This window comes from Nannospalax galili, unplaced genomic scaffold (assembly GCF_000622305.1).
Source record: "Nannospalax galili isolate Female #2095 unplaced genomic scaffold, S.galili_v1.0 scaffold3166, whole genome shotgun sequence".
In the NCBI taxonomy this organism is placed as follows: domain Eukaryota; kingdom Metazoa; phylum Chordata; class Mammalia; order Rodentia; family Spalacidae; genus Nannospalax; species Nannospalax galili.
The window spans coordinates 22,158-39,266 of record NW_008354275.1 but is presented as its reverse complement, the minus strand read 5'-3'; the positions used below and the strand labels follow the sequence as shown (position 1 = coordinate 39,266).

Below are 17,109 nucleotides of genomic sequence, written 5' to 3'. Positions count from 1 at the left end.
TCATTCCTTCCTCCAGGACGCCCTCCTAGACTGTCCATCCTCCCTTAGGATATAAACACCACAGGCTCTAAACAGATTTAATGTCCTTGTTACAAAGACATCATTCTTGGGGCAGGACTGGCAAAGTCTAAGTGGCTGCATTCCCCTACCCAGAGCATTCTGGGTAAGAGGCTGCTAGGTACCAAAACCCAAGAGAGGCACCTTTATTTGCTCACACCAGGCACGTCTCGCATGTCCGGCTCCCTAAACTGAATGTGTTTCATTTGCAAGTGTTTTGAGCAGAGGACAAATTTCCCGTCTGGCACGTTCGCTCCAGGGGGAATTGTGCTGTGCTTTCAAAGCCTTGCACCTCAGCTCAGCCTGATTAAAACATAACCAGCTTGTCACCAGGACTTTCACCCTTGACAGCTCGGGGCCAGTCCCAATTTCTGTGTCACTCTGCCTTCTCCAATGCCAGGTTCCACAGAGACCTCAACTAGCATGTGTCAAAAGTCGCCTTCTGAGATGGCTCATGGGACCCCCACCCCCCGGCCAAAGCTGTAGCAACAGATGATGGACACTCACCTGCTTCTCTAACTCTTCAACATCACCTGCTGAAATGTCCTCCACGTAGTTGGATGGAAAGTACTGCTGGATTCGGGTCCCGTAGTCCCCTTTCCACCTGCAGAGAAGCACGGGCAGCAGGGCTTAGACTGTGCTGGCCAGCCCAGATACCAGAAGAGGCTGTTGCCATCTGTGACAACACAGCACTTTAAAAGGAGTGTGCATCTTTTTAAAGTGCTCACCAGTGAGAACTCCTTGTGGAAACCTGGTGTTTGATCAAGGCTAGTCAAAATTTTTAATGCTGAAGCAGAAGCCTCAAGGACACTCCCGGGAGGCCGCCCACCCCATCTGTGGGAAGGCCATGAATGTAGATGCGAGGGTATATAAAGATCTAGAGTCACGTGGCCATGCAAAAACCTCAGCTCCACCACTGACTATGCTGGTACCCTGTGCTCCAGACTCACCATCTATAAACGGAGCTGGCACTGGGCTGCCCTCACATTGTATTAGGACTACCTAGGAGTACCATATGCCGAGTGTTTTAAACAGCATCTTGCATCCAGTGAATGCTCAACCATGTGTGTTCTTGGGCTTGGGATTCAGCTAAGTAACAGAGCACTGGCCTTGACTCCCTCAGTGAGGGGCCGGGGGTGTGACTGTGCAGTGGAGCACTGGCCTGGACTCCCCCAGTGAGGGGCCGCGGTGTGCAGTGGAGCACTGTCCTGGACTCCCCCAGTGAGGGGCCGCGGTGTGCAGTGGAGCACTGGCCTGGCATATACAACGCTCAGGGATCAATGCCTAGCACCACAAAAGTGTTCTTCTCATCACTCAGCTAAAATATGGTCCCCACCCCACCTCACAGTGCTTGCAGGACAAGATGCAATCCATCTACTGATGTGCCACCTCACTGGGCTCCTCTGTCCTCTCCCCAAGGCAGCGCCTGACAGCCAGACCTCCTGCTTTCAATCTGACCAGCCACTGAGCCACTTTCTGCTGTCAGAGGACTCATCCCAAAAGTACCTTTGACCACACCACATGACAGCTCCCCAGGTCCAACAGGATCCAGCCTCAGGATCCTAGCATCACAGCCCAGCTGGGTCTGGCCCAGGACCCCCCTGTGATCCAAACCTCATGGTCTCTCCAGAGGCACCAGATGTCCTTGCTATACTGTCTAGTGCCAGGCCCTACACATGCAGCCTACACATGAGATTCAGCTCCGCATCTTTTCCTCCAGGGAGCCTTTGAGGGCTGCTCTCTGTTTCCTCCAGCACCCTGAGTCCACCACTGTGTGAGCAGACACAGCTTTCACATCTAATTTAGAATCCTACATCTGCCTTCCCCAATACCTGACATCTTTCTTCCTCTTAATTAGCTCTGAGCACAGCAGTGACAGAAAGCATTTAGTTTATTTCTTCGGCCTGAACAAGCAGAGGGAGGATGTGAGGCACCAACCACACAGCAGCTGCCAGGTGTTGGCCGTTCCCTGCCCTCATCTTCCTTTCTGAAGACCAGCTCAGGCACAGGCTATCTGGATAGAGTCCAGGACTGAGTACTTTCACCTCTTACCCACCTATAATTAGTGATATTAACATCCTCATTTAGACAAAACCATAGTTGGTCCCCCTAACTATATGGGAACCAGTTTGAGAAGATTCAAAACGGTCACTGACAGGAGAAGCCCGGTAGATGGCGCCCTCGCCATCAGGTCATGAGACAGGACTGGCTGTATTTGCCCACTTGGCCAGAGGACTTTATCCCCCGTCTCTTAATTCATCTCAAGACAAAAGTCTTGGGGAAGTTGACATGAGGTGTCAGAAGGCATGACAGTCTCCTACACACCAGAAGACAGTGTGACTCGGGCATTCTCACCTGGGCACCCACTATCCACAGGGATTCTCCAGACTCAGGGCGGGAACACCAGGAGGGAGCAGCTATAGACTGTGCCACTCGGTGGGAAGGGGCCTCAGCAACGCCAAGTCCCTGCATGGCAGAGGAGTGGGGACAGACCGACACCACCATGGGCAAGCAGTCAGGGAGACCAGGGGCAGCGGCACCTCACCTGGGGTTACGTGACTTTAATTCTGGAGAGGGAGCCAGCTAAGAACTGGCTTGGGAATTAAGAGGTTCTCTTGATTTTAAATGAATTTGATGCAGGAATAGGCAGGTAAATGAGGCTGTGTGGACTCTGGATTTGAGGCCTTAGTTTGTTCTTCATTGCTGTGACAAAATACTCTGACCACTACCAACTTGGGGAGGAAAGGACTTACTTAGCTTACATATCCCAGGTCACAGTTCATCCGGGAGCCCAAGGTAGGAACTCAGGGCAGGAACCTGAAGGCAGGAGCTGGAGCACAGCCCATGGAGGATCACTGCTTACTGGCTTGCTCTCCTGGCCCCTGCTCAGCCTGCTTTCTCATGCAACACAGGCCCACCTGCCCAGGGGTGGCACCACCCACAGTGGGCTGGGCCCTCCCACATCACTCATCAATCAAGAAGATGCCCCTCAGACATGGCCACAGGCCAGTCCAATTGAGGAAATTCCCCAATGGAGGCTCCCTCAACCCAGGTGTGTCAAGTTGACACTAAAGCTATCCAGCACAACTGACCCCTTGTCAACTTGACACACAAACATCACTATTAAACCATAACTTTCCAATTTCTGTCCCCAAGATATGATGTTAATACCACAACCTAAGACAGTACAACCTTAAAAACCCCACACTAAAGCTATCCAGCACAAGGCCTGACCTCAGAGCTCAGCCTGCCATCTCTGGCTCAGTTTCTTCATCTATGAAACACAGGGGACAACAGAATGGGAACCGAGCTCCAGAAACCTTAGGTCCCGTTAGCCTCAAAAAGAATCTACACAGGCACTGTAGAGAACACAGGACTAAGCAATAACAAAGGAATTTGAATTTAGAATCACAATGAGCTTGTGTGACTGGAAGAACATCCACAACAGCTATGCAACCTTGGGAAGCCTCAGTAGCTATATCTGCTAAGTGGAAAACAGGCTCAGCCTTAACTCCACAGGACGTCAGGAAGATTTGTCTAGATGATGTAGGAAAACAATTAACAGAGTGCTTAGCATATAAGAAGCCATCAGTAAATAGCTGCAGTTGCAAAAACAGGGTAGATGGTGATAGGAAATATATTATCTATGATATACTGGTAACTGCAACAGCGGTGTTGATCTACTTTCCTGAAGGTTCCAGGCACCGAGCCACCTTCCCAGGGACTCAGCACAAAGTGACACAGCCAGTCCTGAATGTGAGACACAAGGACTCAGAGCTCAGCCAGCACCTGAGCGTAAACACAAGAGGACACTTGTCAAGTTCACCTCCAAGAGCCCAGCCCCCGCTCGGCCTTACCAGCCCCCAGGCTCCTTGGAGACATTGTGAATGAGGGCACCCCGGCAGAAGCTCAGTTCATCGCTGCGTTTGGCTTTGTAGTCATAGAGTGCTTTCACAGTCCTCTGAGGCTTTGAAGAAAGACAGGAAGAAAAAGTCAGTGGGCTGACTGGGAAGGAAGACAGCATCACGGGCACCATCAGCTTCTTACTGGGTCACCAGAGGCACAGGAGGACAAGGTGACAGCGCCATCTGCTGGCGTCGGCCGGTACTGCAGAGGAACCAAAGCTCCAAAAGTGCACCAGGTGGGTTGGAGACGTGCCTAGCCTGAGGGGACAGCATGCGGGACTGGCGGCCCCAACCCCAACGTCGCTAGTTTCTCAACTAATAGCTTTTGGATTACACCACCATTACTGCCACCTCTGAAGTCCCCAGGGAGTTCAAAGACACTACTTCCTGGGCACGTTGGGGGTCTTGTCCCTATTTTTTAGAAAGGCCAGTGGTTCCCTAACCAGCCACCTGCAGGTCACTGACATCTTTCAAGAGTTATCTGAAGTGGAACCCACCTGTAACCCCAGCACTTGGGAAACTGATTTGGGAGGATTTCAAGGACAAGGCCAGCCTAAACTACATAGCTAGATGGTCTCAAAGCTCCAAAAAACTAACCAAAACTGAGCTCTGTATCCGTGGGAGCAAGAAAGCCTCCGTGAGATGGAACTTTGAATTCGCCTGATGCCTGCCGCTCGTCAAGAGCGAACCCATGAAAACATGAGCATGCGCAGCCAAGAAATACTTCTGCGGAGCCTCTGGAATTGTTAAGCCTCTTTAGAACCACAGCTTCTCTCTCCTCCTTCATCCCCAAAGGAGACAGGTCCACAGCCTTGTAGGGACTCGGGAAAACCCCTCCTCCGAGACCAGACAGAGTCAGACACAGAGGTCGGAGTAACTGTGCTGACCTCTCCTTTCTATGTGAGCTTCACCTTCCCCGTGTAAAATGGGGCTTTTTGTTTCTATTATTTCGGGGTTGGAGAGACGGCTCAGCGGTTAAGAGCACTGGCTGCTCTTGCAGAGGACCTGGGTTTGAATCCCAGAACCCACATGGCAACTCACAACCATCCGTAACTCCAGTTCCAGGGGATCTGACACCATCTTCTGCCCTCAACACAGGTGCACTTACAAACAGGCAGGCAATACACTCATACACATAAAATAAAACTAAAAATTTTCAAGTTTCTGAATTTCACAGGGTTGTAGAGACATATTTGTGCGGTGGTAGAAACGGCATGTCTATCACCACAGAGCACCGTCCCGGCATGTCTAGCCCCATGCGCTGTCCCGAGTCTTTTAGCCTACAGAGGCTTTGTTAATCTTCACAACAACCACAAGGAGTTAGTGCTATTGTGCCCATCTTACAGATGAGAAAACTAAGGCACAAAGGGATGAAGATCCTTGCCCAAGGTCAATTAGCTCTGAAAAAAAGCTGGGCCCAGAACTGGGTCAAAAGTAAGCTCTTGCTATGCTTCATGGGGTTCCATAAAAGCCCCACCAGAGGCTCCACTCTGAGGAGCCAGCCAGATCTCCATCCTTTCTCCTCTCCTGTACCTGAGCACTACAGATTGTGAGGACCAGAGCCAGGTTCATGGTGACAGAAAGGCATCAGCCTTGCAGAGGAGAGTGCCAAGTGCTTAAAACTCCACCAAATCTGGCCTGACCGGGGGGGGGGGGCTTCAAAGGACCCCAGACCCCCCATCCCTGCCAACCACTGACACAGAACCAAACAGCAGGTATGGTTTGTCATAAACTTGGCCTATTTTATCAATGTTGTGGAAGAATTAAAAGACCGTAAAAGAGCCCTGGCCTAGTGGCACAGACCAGTAAGTCTAGCTGCCCATGAGGCTGAGGCAGGGGAACCAAAGTTCAAGGCCTGCCTGAGTTACTTTCAAGTTCCAGGTCAGCCTGGGTAACTCAGCTAGGCTCTGTCTCAAAATAAAAAGCTAAGGGGGAAAGAGCAGCTGGAGATGTGGCTTGATGTTAGAGCACTTGCCTAGCATCCACTTCCAGTACTAGAAGAGGAGAAAAAGGGGCCTGTGACACAGTCCTCACAGCTCCATGCACCAAGCCTGAGGTTCTCAGGGGCAGAACTGCTTCATGAAATTGTGTTTCATGAATCAAGGCTTTTGGAATTAACTCCCAATACACCACCCTGTTAAGGAGAAAGACAGAAATCTGCTTGAAATCCCTCTGGGGGTGACCACAAATTGGTGAAATCTGCAAAAGCTGAACACCAGGCAGGCAGCAGACAGTCCCAGTACCAACCCAGCCTTCGCTTCTAGAAACAGTTGCTGCTACTCGCTAAAGCATTCTGCAGGCATGCCGAAAACTGCATTTCTTGTTCAATATTTGCACTGGGCAAGGGTTAGAAACTTCTTTAACAAAGAAAGAAACTCATCTCTGGATTTCAGCAGAGCCCACCTGCCAGACCCCTTCCTAAGCAGGAGCCAGACCCGTACCCTAATCCTGTGCCAGACGGCCTCCCAGGAAAAAAAAAAAAGATGCTGTATTTCTTCCTTTACTAAATTTGAGATGGAACAGGGGAGAGCTGGGGGCTAAAAGCAAAATCCATCTTTACCTGCTCGGCTACATGACAGGGACTGGGTGGGAAAGCAAGATAGCACTCGCCTCCCAAAGAGGTCAGCAAACCAGACAGAATTCATAAACACTGCGGGCTCAGTCAGTGAGCAGGGAAAAAACATTTAAAAGACTTTTAATAAGAAGCCATTTGGCCCAAAGGGAGTTCATCAGGACTCAGGATTTTAGCAAAGGAATGATTGCATTTAGATGGAATTCTATTAACCTCCCTAAAACCACATGATATACTGTCAATCAACATGTCTCAAAAAAAAATTATAGTTATGGTCAAATGTTCCAGAATAGTCCCTGTTACTACTGCTGGAGTGGTCAGGGGCGGGGCACGGACTCCTTGTCCATCTAGTGAGTAGAAAGGTACCGTACCATGGAAGGGTTGATCTCACTCGGGTCCACATACATCCTGCTGACATCATAAAGAGAGTTGATGTCTCTTTCCTAGAAAAAAAAAAAAAAGAACAAAGAAAAGTAACAGTCGTGGGGAACGTGGCTCAGGGGCAGAAGTACTTGCCTGCATGTGCAAGGTCCTGGGTCCAATGCTTAATACTGAAAAAACAGAAGTAACTAGACATTCCTCACTCCTGGAATGGCCTGAGTCCACAGCCCAGCTGCAGGCCTCTCCTGTTCCTTGGAAAGAAGAGTTGGAACCTCACAGAATTCGCTATGGTGCCAAATAAAGACAGCGAGAGGCCTTTAAGAAGTTCCCCAAATTTGGAAACAATCTCAAAAGTAGAGAGACTCCTACCCTAGCCCACGGGGTTCCAGACCCTGTCCCTGCATAAAAGCAGATCGAGAGGCCTTTAAGAAGTTCCCCAAATTTGGAAACAATCTCAAAAGTAGAGACTCCTACCCTGGCCCATGGGGTTCCAGACCCTGTCCCTGCATAAAAGCAGATTAGAAGACACAGCTGTGTGCTGGTGAGTGCTCCCAAGAGCCAGGGCTAGCTCTCTCCCTGGCACCCTCTTCAAGGACAGCAAATCAGCAGCTTGAAACATTTACACCAGGAGAACTGGCAGCACCCATCAGGCCCTATTTCCGGAGGGCTGTGTATTCACTAGCAGCAGCTGCCAAGGCCCCTTCCCGTCCTGGCCTGCCCTGGCTCCACCCCCAGCCTTCCTGTTCTTCTGCTCCTCTAAGGAGAGCCACAGCCTCCCTCTGCCCATCAGGGCCCATTCCCCCCTGTCTTCTGAGTTTCAGCTCACTTTCGCCCTCTTCTGGTCACCCCCCAATCCACTGTAGCCCCTCCTCTACTGAGGTCTGTGGACTCTGCCTGAACCTAAATGCCTCATATAGGAACTACCTCTCTCCTCCACAGCCCAAATTTGCTCAGGACAGACTTTGTTACACATTTCCTGGCACACTGTTGGGACACTGTCCAACTTCATTTCTGTTGCTGTGACAAATACCCTGACCAAAGGCAACTTAAGAGAAGAAAAGGTTGATCTGACAAACAATTCCAGTTACAGTGTGTTACTGTGGGGGAGTCAAGGCAGGAGCTTAAGGCATCACTTCCACAGGCAAGAGTGAGAGGGAACGAACACGTGGATCCTCACTTGCCCTCAGCTGGATTCCCCGTGTCTACTACTGTTCTAGATTCACGCCTAGGGAATGGTGCTGCCCACAAAGGGCCAAGTCTTCCTACATCAATTACCACTCAGGACAACCTCCCCCAGGCACGCCCGCAGGCCAGCCTGACCTGGATAATCCCACATTAAGACTCTCTTCCCAGCTGATTCTAGGTGTCAAGATGACAGTTTAACCTAACCAGCACAGTACAGTCAATCTTTTCCTAACAAATTAATGACTCCATCTGACGGGAAGTGAGACGTACGTCAGGTCTCTCCTTCACTCAGAATCCTACAGCACTTAGGATTCTAAAAACCAGGGCCTTGGCTGCTTTTGCAGAGAACCTGGGTTCAATTTTAAGCACCCATATATGTTGACTACCATAACTGACCATAACTCCAGTTCCAGGAGATCCAATGCCCTCTTCTGACTGCCATGGGCATTGTGCAACATGGGTGCACTTATTACATGCAGGCAAAACATTCATAAATATAAAAATATTTTAAAAGCCAGTGCCTTACAGTGACCCACTAGTCCCTACATGACCCAGGCCCCTAGTGTCTGCAGCTGCATTTAGGCCTACTTCCATTCCTGTATCCCAGTTTCCTGTCTGTGCATCCCACTGCAGGGTCTCTGCACCTACGCCTTCTCCACAGCAGTTCACTCCTTCTCAGTAAGCGCTTCCCAGACCCTTAGAAAACCAGACCCACCTCCCCATCCCTGCCTCTACTCCTGCCCCCTCCCGGCCTTTTCCCTTTGGTATATATCACGGTCTCACACTGGGTATGTGTTTTTTATTTATTATATCTCTCCTAAACCAGATTATGACCAGCATAGGGACAAGGTCTGTGTGTGCCGTGGCCGATTCTGAATCCCCAGGACCTACTGCGGATATTCGACAAAGTCTATAAAACAATGTACCAAATCCCAAAGGAGCCAACCTACCATATTGTAGCGCTCCAGGAGCTCGGGGGTCACCGGGTAGCGCAGCCTCATCTTCCGATAGAGCGCGTGCTTCTCATAGTAGTTGACAAGCTCCACGAGGCTCTCAAAGTAGGCAGAGGTCCCCAGTACAAAGTGCCGGCCATCCCGGTTAATCCGACAGTGTTTCACCTTGCCCTTGGCCCTGGAGGGGAAGAGCACATGGGGTTAACTTCTGTGGACTCTCCAGCTGCACAATTGCTACGAGAGCCCCAACAATCAGCCATAACCTTGTTATCCTTCCTTAGGCGACTTGATGAACGAAACACAAAGCAAGAACATCAGCAATGAAAACATGAGTCTTTTCTGCTCAAATCTGGAAGAATCTGTGTATTATGCTCAACACTCAGCATATCTTGCTAACCTGCTAGCTCCTCCCGAAACACAGAGCTTGACTTCGGAGGTGCCCAGATCAGGAGACGGCAAGCTAAGTCCCATGTAGCCATCCCCATGTATTTTCATAAATAAAGTTTTATTGAAACACATCCATTGTTCATTTGTGTCTTCACCACAGTCATTTTCTCTTAAGGTCAGCAGAGTTGCAGGGGTGCAACAGAGACCATATGACCTGCGAAACCGAAAGCACTTACTCCACAGGCCTCTCTAGAAAGTGCTTTCTGATCCTTGCTCTAGAATTCTGAGTGGTCCCCAAATCCTGAAATCTTGGCCCAAATTCGGTTTCAATGAATTTTCTCTTCAAAAAGAATATAAATTATTCTTTTCATCCATTTTGGACCAAGAGAAAGAAAAAGTCCCAAACAAGACAGACTCTTCAGTCTACTAGTTCATAAAAGCAGGAACAGAAACATTTTGGTTGAAAATAAAGTTAGAACTGAACTTTATAGCCAAGAGTGTCTTCTTTTTAAAAAGTATCTCACATGTACTCACCACATACAAATGACAAAGCCTTAGGTGACAACTATGCTAAGTACCCCAAGATCACTATCCACGCACAAAGGAGCCAAAATAGCACTCTGTGCCTCATGAATATGGACAAATACTGTGTTCAGGTGTTTACCCTGAATGACCAAAGCAATTTTGAGCAAAAAGAACAAATCTGGACTTCCAACATCCTACAGTTCTGTAATAGCAAGGTGTCCGCAGAAAAACAGACACCTCCAGCAACGGGGTGGAGAGCCCAGACTCAAGGCTATGATTTATGGGCCAATGGCTTTCTGTAAGGAGCAAAGAACGCAAATACTGTGTTCAGGTGTTTACCCTGAATGACCAAAGCAATTTTGAGCAAAAAGAACAAATCTGGACTTCCAACATCCTACAGTTCTGTAATAGCAAGGTGTCCGCAGAAAAACAGACACCTCCAGCAACGGGGTGGAGAGCCCAGACTCAAGGCTATGATTTATGGGCCAATGGCTTTCTGTAAGGAGCAAAGAAAGCGTTGCAGAAAGACGTCTCCTCATTACACTGTGCTGGGGAAAACACGATGTCAACACATAGACAATCAAAAATACCTTATACCACATGTAAAACGCAACTCAAAATGGAATAAAGACTTCAAAGGTGAGACTTGAAACGATCAAAGCTCTCCAGGAAAACATCTAGGGACCACCCCACAGCCTGAGCCTGGACGATGATCCCTCAGATAGAAGCCCAAAAGCACTGGTAATGAACACAAAAACTGACACGACAAACAAGATTGTATCAAACCAAAAAGCTGCTGTGCACCAGAGCATCCCAGACCCTCGGGACAGGGACCAGTGTGCCCCAGAGCATCCCAGACCCTCGGGACAGGAGCACTGTGCACCGGAGCATCCCAGACCCTCGGGACAGGACCACTGTGCACCAGAGCATCCCAGACCCTCGGGACAGGGACCAGTGTGCCCCAGAGCATCCCAGACCCTCGGGACAGGAGCACTGTGCACCGGAGCATCCCAGACCCTCGGGACAGGACCACTGTGCACCAGAGCATCCCAGACCCTCGGGACAGGGACCAGTGTGCCCCAGAGCATCCCAGACCCTCGGGACAGGAGCACTGTGCACCGGAGCATCCCAGACCCTCGGGACAGGACCACTGTGCACCAGAGCATCCCAGACCCTCGGGACAGGGACCAGTGTGCCCCAGAGCATCCCAGACCCTCGGGACAGGAGCACTGTGCACCGGAGCATCCCAGACCCTCGGGACAGGACCACTGTGCACCAGAGCATCCCAGACCCTCGGGACAGGGACCAGTGTGCCCCAGAGCATCCCAGACCCTCGGGACAGGAGCACTGTGCACCGGAGCATCCCAGACCCTCGGGACAGGACCACTGTGCACCAGAGCATCCCAGACCCTCGGGATAGGACAAGTGTGCACCAGAGCATCCCAGACCCTCGGGACAGGACCACTGTGCACCAGAGCATCCCAGACCCTCGGGATAGGACAAGTGTGCACCAGAGCATCCCAGACCCTCGGGACAGGACCACTGTGCACCAGAGCATCCCAGACCCTCGGGATAGGACAAGTGTGCACCAGAGCATCCCAGACCCTCGGGACAGGACCACTGTGCACCAGAGCATCCCAGACCCTCGGGACAGGACCACTGTGCACCAGAGCATCCCAGACCCTCGGGATAGGACCAGTGTGCACCAGAGCATCCCAGACCCTCGGGACAGGACCACTGTGGACCAGAGCATCCTGGACCCTCAGGAGGCTAGAACTTTAGGCAGTGCTGAATTCAGTCCCCCACCTTGCAGTGACACATCGTTTCCCTTTGTATTTCAGCCAGTTGAATCTGGTTTTGTCACCAACACATAAAAGCATCCCAAATGTCAACACTACAGCAAAAGTTAGGTCTCCAACCACAGCCTGGAGCCAGGTGCACAGGCAATGTTCACAACACACCCATAAACTGAACTCACCGACTCCTCTCCAGGCTGAGCAGATGTCATTCAGAGTTTTAGGAGCAGAGTCAAGGGCAAAGACACGAAAGATGCCCAGGCCCCTTCTGTTGGCAGAACCAAGAACAGAAGAGCCACATAGACACAGTCCTCTCTGGCTAGAGTTGGCACACAGTAGGTCCTCAACAAGCTGCGGTGACAATGACCAGGCAGGATACACACAATGTGAGGAAATGCCCAAAGCCAGAGGTGCAGGTCAACAGGTAAGTAAAGGCAACAGGGTGGGGAGAGGATGCAGGAGCAAGCTGGGCGCCCCGGGCAGCCACTGCACGTCGGGTAATTGCTACCATAAGACACATGGGCTCAGAGCTGCCACTGCCTCCCATAGTATGAAGTTCGGAGTCAAATGTCTCGCTCTTTCACATCACCAGGCAGGCTGGCAGGCTGAGTCGGAGACTTCCACAGGCCTCAGCTGCCCTCCCTCCCACCCCAGGCCTCTGACAGGAGACTCTGCAGTGAAGACAGAGTATCAGCTTTGCAGTTATGTGATGCTTGGCAGGTCACTTAACCTATCTGGGCCTCGATTTCCTGTTAGAATAACTGGAACAGTCCATCACAGGCTGTAGCATAGGGCTCAGCCAGAAGACGTCTCAGAGGCAGTCCAGTGTATGAGACATGTTGCCCTGTACAAAAGAGCTGTGGCCACCAGCAGAACACCCAGACCCAGGTAGGGAAGGGGGACAGTCCACGAATCCTCCACTGTCACTGCTGGGTGCTGGAGTGAAATCCCACCTGTCTAGAGGATGGCAAGGCAGCTGGTGCTGATGGGAGGCGTCCACATCTGGGCTGTCTGGATTCAACTCCCAGCACCCCCACAGGCATAAACAAGTAACTGACCCTTACCGAGCCTCAGTTTCCTGCTTTAGAAAATAAAGATGATGGGCTGGCAAGATGGTTCGTTGAGTAAAGCACTTGCCACACAAGAGGCCCAACGGCCTGAGTTCGAACTCTGGAACCCGTGGAAGTGGAAGTTGAGAAGCAACTCCACAAACTGTCCTCTGTCCTCCACATGCATCCCATGACACAGGTGGGCCCACGCACACATCATATACACACACAGTAATAAATAAATTTTAGAATATATAAAGAAAATAACGATGGTGGTCACACCTCTACCCTGGAGCTTCTGGAAGGTGAAGTGAGTTAATATACAGGGAGGACGGAGAGAACACTGCTTGGCACTTGAGACGCACAAGCTGCTGTTACCAGCATCCTTGCTGTTGACAGTGGAGCAGGTCCCCCCTTCCCTTCTTACACCTCCTCTGGGGAGCACGAACCCCACACACACCATGGCACCGGCCTACCTGAAGGTGATGGCGTAGGAGTCGGTCCCCTCCCGCTTACGGATGAGGAAGGCTCCATCTCTGGGGATCCGCATCAGCATGTCCTCTGCCTCCCCCCGGCTCAGCCTGTCATAGTACCATCTGCATCCAGAACAGAAAAACCAGGCAGGTGAGAGCCCTCCCCACTGTAAACCTGCCACTGTGGGGGAGGTACTGAGATTTGAGATTCTGGGACACCCACGACTGGGCCTCGAAACAGCCACAAAAATCACACTGGGACTTCCTGGCCACGTATGCTCCAAGGACAGCAATTTATATTTAATTTTTATTTTAACTACTACAGTATGGGGATTGGATCTGATGTCACGTGAGGTCACGTGCTAGGCAAGAACTCTACTGAACTACAATCTCTACTACTTTTTGAAAAATTAGTTTTCATTTTTGAGACAGGGTCTTGCTAAGTTTTTCAGGCTAACTTTGAGCTTGCTATTATATAACGCAGGCTGGCCTTCAACTTGCAAACATCCTGCAGCCCAGCTTCCCGAGTAGCTAGGATCACAGGCCTGTGCCACCATGCCTGGGGGAAAGCAATTTTTGATAAGGACCTCAAGAGATTGAGGGAGTCTACAGGAAGCACAGGAGAGTCAGTTCCTGTATCTCTGCCCACCCAACCATCCCTGAAGGGTAGCAGAGTTACAGCAGTGTCTTGGGATATCTAAGGCAGGGAACACAGGTGAGCTCTGGAAGGATTTGGGGGTATTAAGACATGTAATGGCAGAGCTGGAGTGATGGCTCAGTGGTTAAGAGCACTGACTGCTCTAGCAGAGGATCCAGGTTTGATTCCCAGCACATCCACATGGTGGCTAACAACCACCCGTGACTCCAGTTCCAGGGGATCTGACAAGCTCTTCGAACCTCCGTGGGTACTGCATGACAAAGGTGGACTTACATACATGTAGGCAATACACTGATACACATAAAACAAAACAAAAATATTTAAAAATAATACATCATTTTTTTAAGCTATGAGATGGCAAGTTTGAAAAGGTTCCCACATGAAAAGATAGGAAATGTAAGAGAACAAAGTCACTATAAATCATCCAGCTTCCTCCAAAACACAAATGATGGCAGCAATCTGCTGAAAAACCGCTCCAGCGTTTCTAGAACTGTTAACCTTTTCACCAGGCATTACTTGGAATTCCCCTCACTGATAAAGCAATGAAAGGACTCAACCCCTCCAGTTATTTTGTTTCCCTTCCTCGCTGTCCAGTCCCCAGGAAGGCACTCTGAGAATAGAGATCAGCAGACAGACAGTGTCCTAGTTTGTTTCTCCATTGCTGTGACAAAACACTCTGACCAATACCAGCTTGGGGAGGAAAGGATTTATTTGTCTTACAACTCCTGGGTCACAGTTCATCAGGGAGCTCAAGATAGGAACTCATGGCAGGAACCTGGAGGCGGGAGCTGGGGCACAGCCATGGAGCATCGCTGCTTACTGACTTGCTCCCTGGCCCCTGCTCAACCTTTCTTATATAATACAGGCCCACCTGCCCAGGGGCAGCACCACCCACAGTGGGCTGGGCCCTCCCACATCCCTCAACAATCAAGAAAATGCCTCACAGACATGGCCACAGGCCAGTCCAATGGAGGCAGTTCCTCGATTGAGGCTCCCTCAACCCAGGTGTGTCAAGTTGCCAACTAAAGCTATCCAGCACACCCAGCCTCTGAAATCAAGGTGCCCCAGACCTCAGGATCGTGAAGAAGGGAAAGGAGACAGGGAGGGGAGAAAAGAAAATGGGGCGGGGGGGCTGGAGAGGATGGCTCGGTGGTTAAGAGCACATACAGCTCTTAGAGAGGACCTGAGTTCATTCCCCAGCATCCATGAAGGGTCTCTCACAACTGACTGCAGCTACAGAGGGCCTGGCATTCTTTTCTGGCCTCTGTGGGCACCTGCACTCATGTGCACGCACGCACACACACACATATAAAATATAAATAAGTCTTAAAAATCAAGAGAGGGCTTGAGAGATGGCTCGGTGTTTAAGAGCACTGGCTGCTCTTGCAGAAGACCCGGGTTCAAATCCAGCACCCACATGGCGGCTACAAGAGAGAAAGACACCAAAGTACTGACTAGCAGAACTGGGACCAGTGGTGGTCCAGGGAATTCTCAGACTTCAAGGGACCCTGGGTGAAGGGGATCCTGGGAGCAGGAACCCCATATCACCCCCTGGTGGATGTCACCCATGTGCATATGCCTCTCACCCAACCCTGGAACCTACGGCTTAGACTCATGCGGGTTGGGGTTGGGCACTGGGTCGGTAAGCCGAAGCTCGAACTCCGCACAATGCAGGTGTGTTTCCCGGTAGTGCTGAATGAGGGCGTAGATGCTGTTGAACATGGTGTTGTCCGTCAGGTAGTACTTCATGGTTCCGCCTTCCATGGTGGAGCGGATCCTGCAGTGCTGCACACGGCCTGACCGCCTGCCAGGGACAGAATAGGGATTCAGCAGAGCCAGCTGGAGCCGCGACCTGACCACATCACCTCCCATCTGCCTCTGCCGGCCTCAGAGGACAGGGGGAAGCGGGGTTACCAGAAAGACAAGGTGTAGTCGTTGGGGAAGGTCTCGCTCTCCCGCACCAGGAAGGTGCCGTCCTTGGCCCCCGTCTCGGCACAGTACTCCTGCAGGAGTTTTTCAGCGCTGGTCCTCCTCTCCACCTTCTTATGGAACCACTTCTCCCCAAAATGCAGCTCTGTAGGGGGAGTGTCCTGGGCCAAAAGAGCTCAGTGAGGGGCTGTGACAGCTCCCCCTGCCCCTGCCTGCTGCAGCCTTCTCCTGACAGCTCACATTGATGGTGGCTTACTGGATCCTAAGACAGGGGATCAGAGGTCCCCAGTACCAGAAGCTTGAGGGCCAAACCATCCTGGGCTACACTTGAAAATGAGCAGCAGCTGGAGGCGGCAGGGCAGGGCAGGGCAGGGAGAGTCCATCTCCTCACTACAGAGCGCAGGAAAGCGCCTTCAATCTTACTGGTTAAGCCCCAGGGTAACCAATCAAGAAGAGCTATAGCTAAAGCTTTAGCACCCAAAGCAACAGCTCCTTAACACTGATGTCCAGGACCCCAACAAGACAAGCCACAGAGGAAGTCTCCAGGAGGTGTTCCCTGGAAGAGCCCCACTCCAGAAGTCAAGGGTATGTGAGTCTCCACCTACCTGAACCAGCTCCTCCTCCACATTCTGTTCAATGTCATCGCTAAAGGACAGCTTGGCGTCAGCAATGGCACAGTAGTGGCGAGTCCATTTCTAGAAAGCCAGGCTGACATTAGTCTCCCCAAGGTCTCAGTCCTACGGATTCTGAGGCCCGGGGACCTGTGGGTCATCACCCCAGCAGTCACTCACATTTGTAGTGACTTTACAGAAGCTGCTCCCCTTTGAGGCGGTTCTCTAATACGTCTATTTTTGGATTCCTCTGTCATCTTCAGCTCTTTTAAAATCAGTGTGTCTAGGAGAAGATCTGACTGAATAATTTCTACTGCATTTTCATGAAGGGTAGATCCATGCAGCCTCAAGAACGGCTTCTTTTATTTCACTTAAATATTTGTTTTAAAGTTTATTTTTATTTTTATTTACGTGTATGTCTGTATATGTATATGCCACATGCGTTGGGCATCCCAAGAGGCCAGGAGAGGGTATTGGATCCCCCGGAGCTGGAGTTACAGGTGGTTGTGAGCTGCCCAATGTGGATGTTGGGAACCAAACTCAGGGCCCCTGGAAGAGCAGCAAGTGCCCTTAACCGCAGACCCATCTCTTCAGCTCCAGATACACGGTTTTAAAATCTAAATTCTGC

The 17,109-nt window shown here is 50.8% G+C and overlaps 1 protein-coding gene across 1 annotated transcript in view; it reads right to left on the bottom strand.

The window, feature by feature from the left end:
- Window positions 1–17,109, bottom strand: part of Plcg2 (phospholipase C gamma 2) — a gene marked incomplete at its 5' end in the record, with an annotated part of 51,463 nt that overhangs the window by 15,071 nt on the left and 19,283 nt on the right. The window contains 8 exons of the mRNA XM_029555193.1: window positions 565–661; window positions 3,915–4,024; window positions 6,906–6,977; window positions 9,051–9,231; window positions 13,287–13,406; window positions 15,545–15,745; window positions 15,856–16,031; window positions 16,476–16,565. Of these exons, the coding sequence (XP_029411053.1) occupies window positions 565–661; window positions 3,915–4,024; window positions 6,906–6,977; window positions 9,051–9,231; window positions 13,287–13,406; window positions 15,545–15,745; window positions 15,856–16,031; window positions 16,476–16,565 (1,047 nt within the window). The remainder of the gene's footprint in view (window positions 1–564; window positions 662–3,914; window positions 4,025–6,905; window positions 6,978–9,050; window positions 9,232–13,286; window positions 13,407–15,544; window positions 15,746–15,855; window positions 16,032–16,475; window positions 16,566–17,109) is intronic.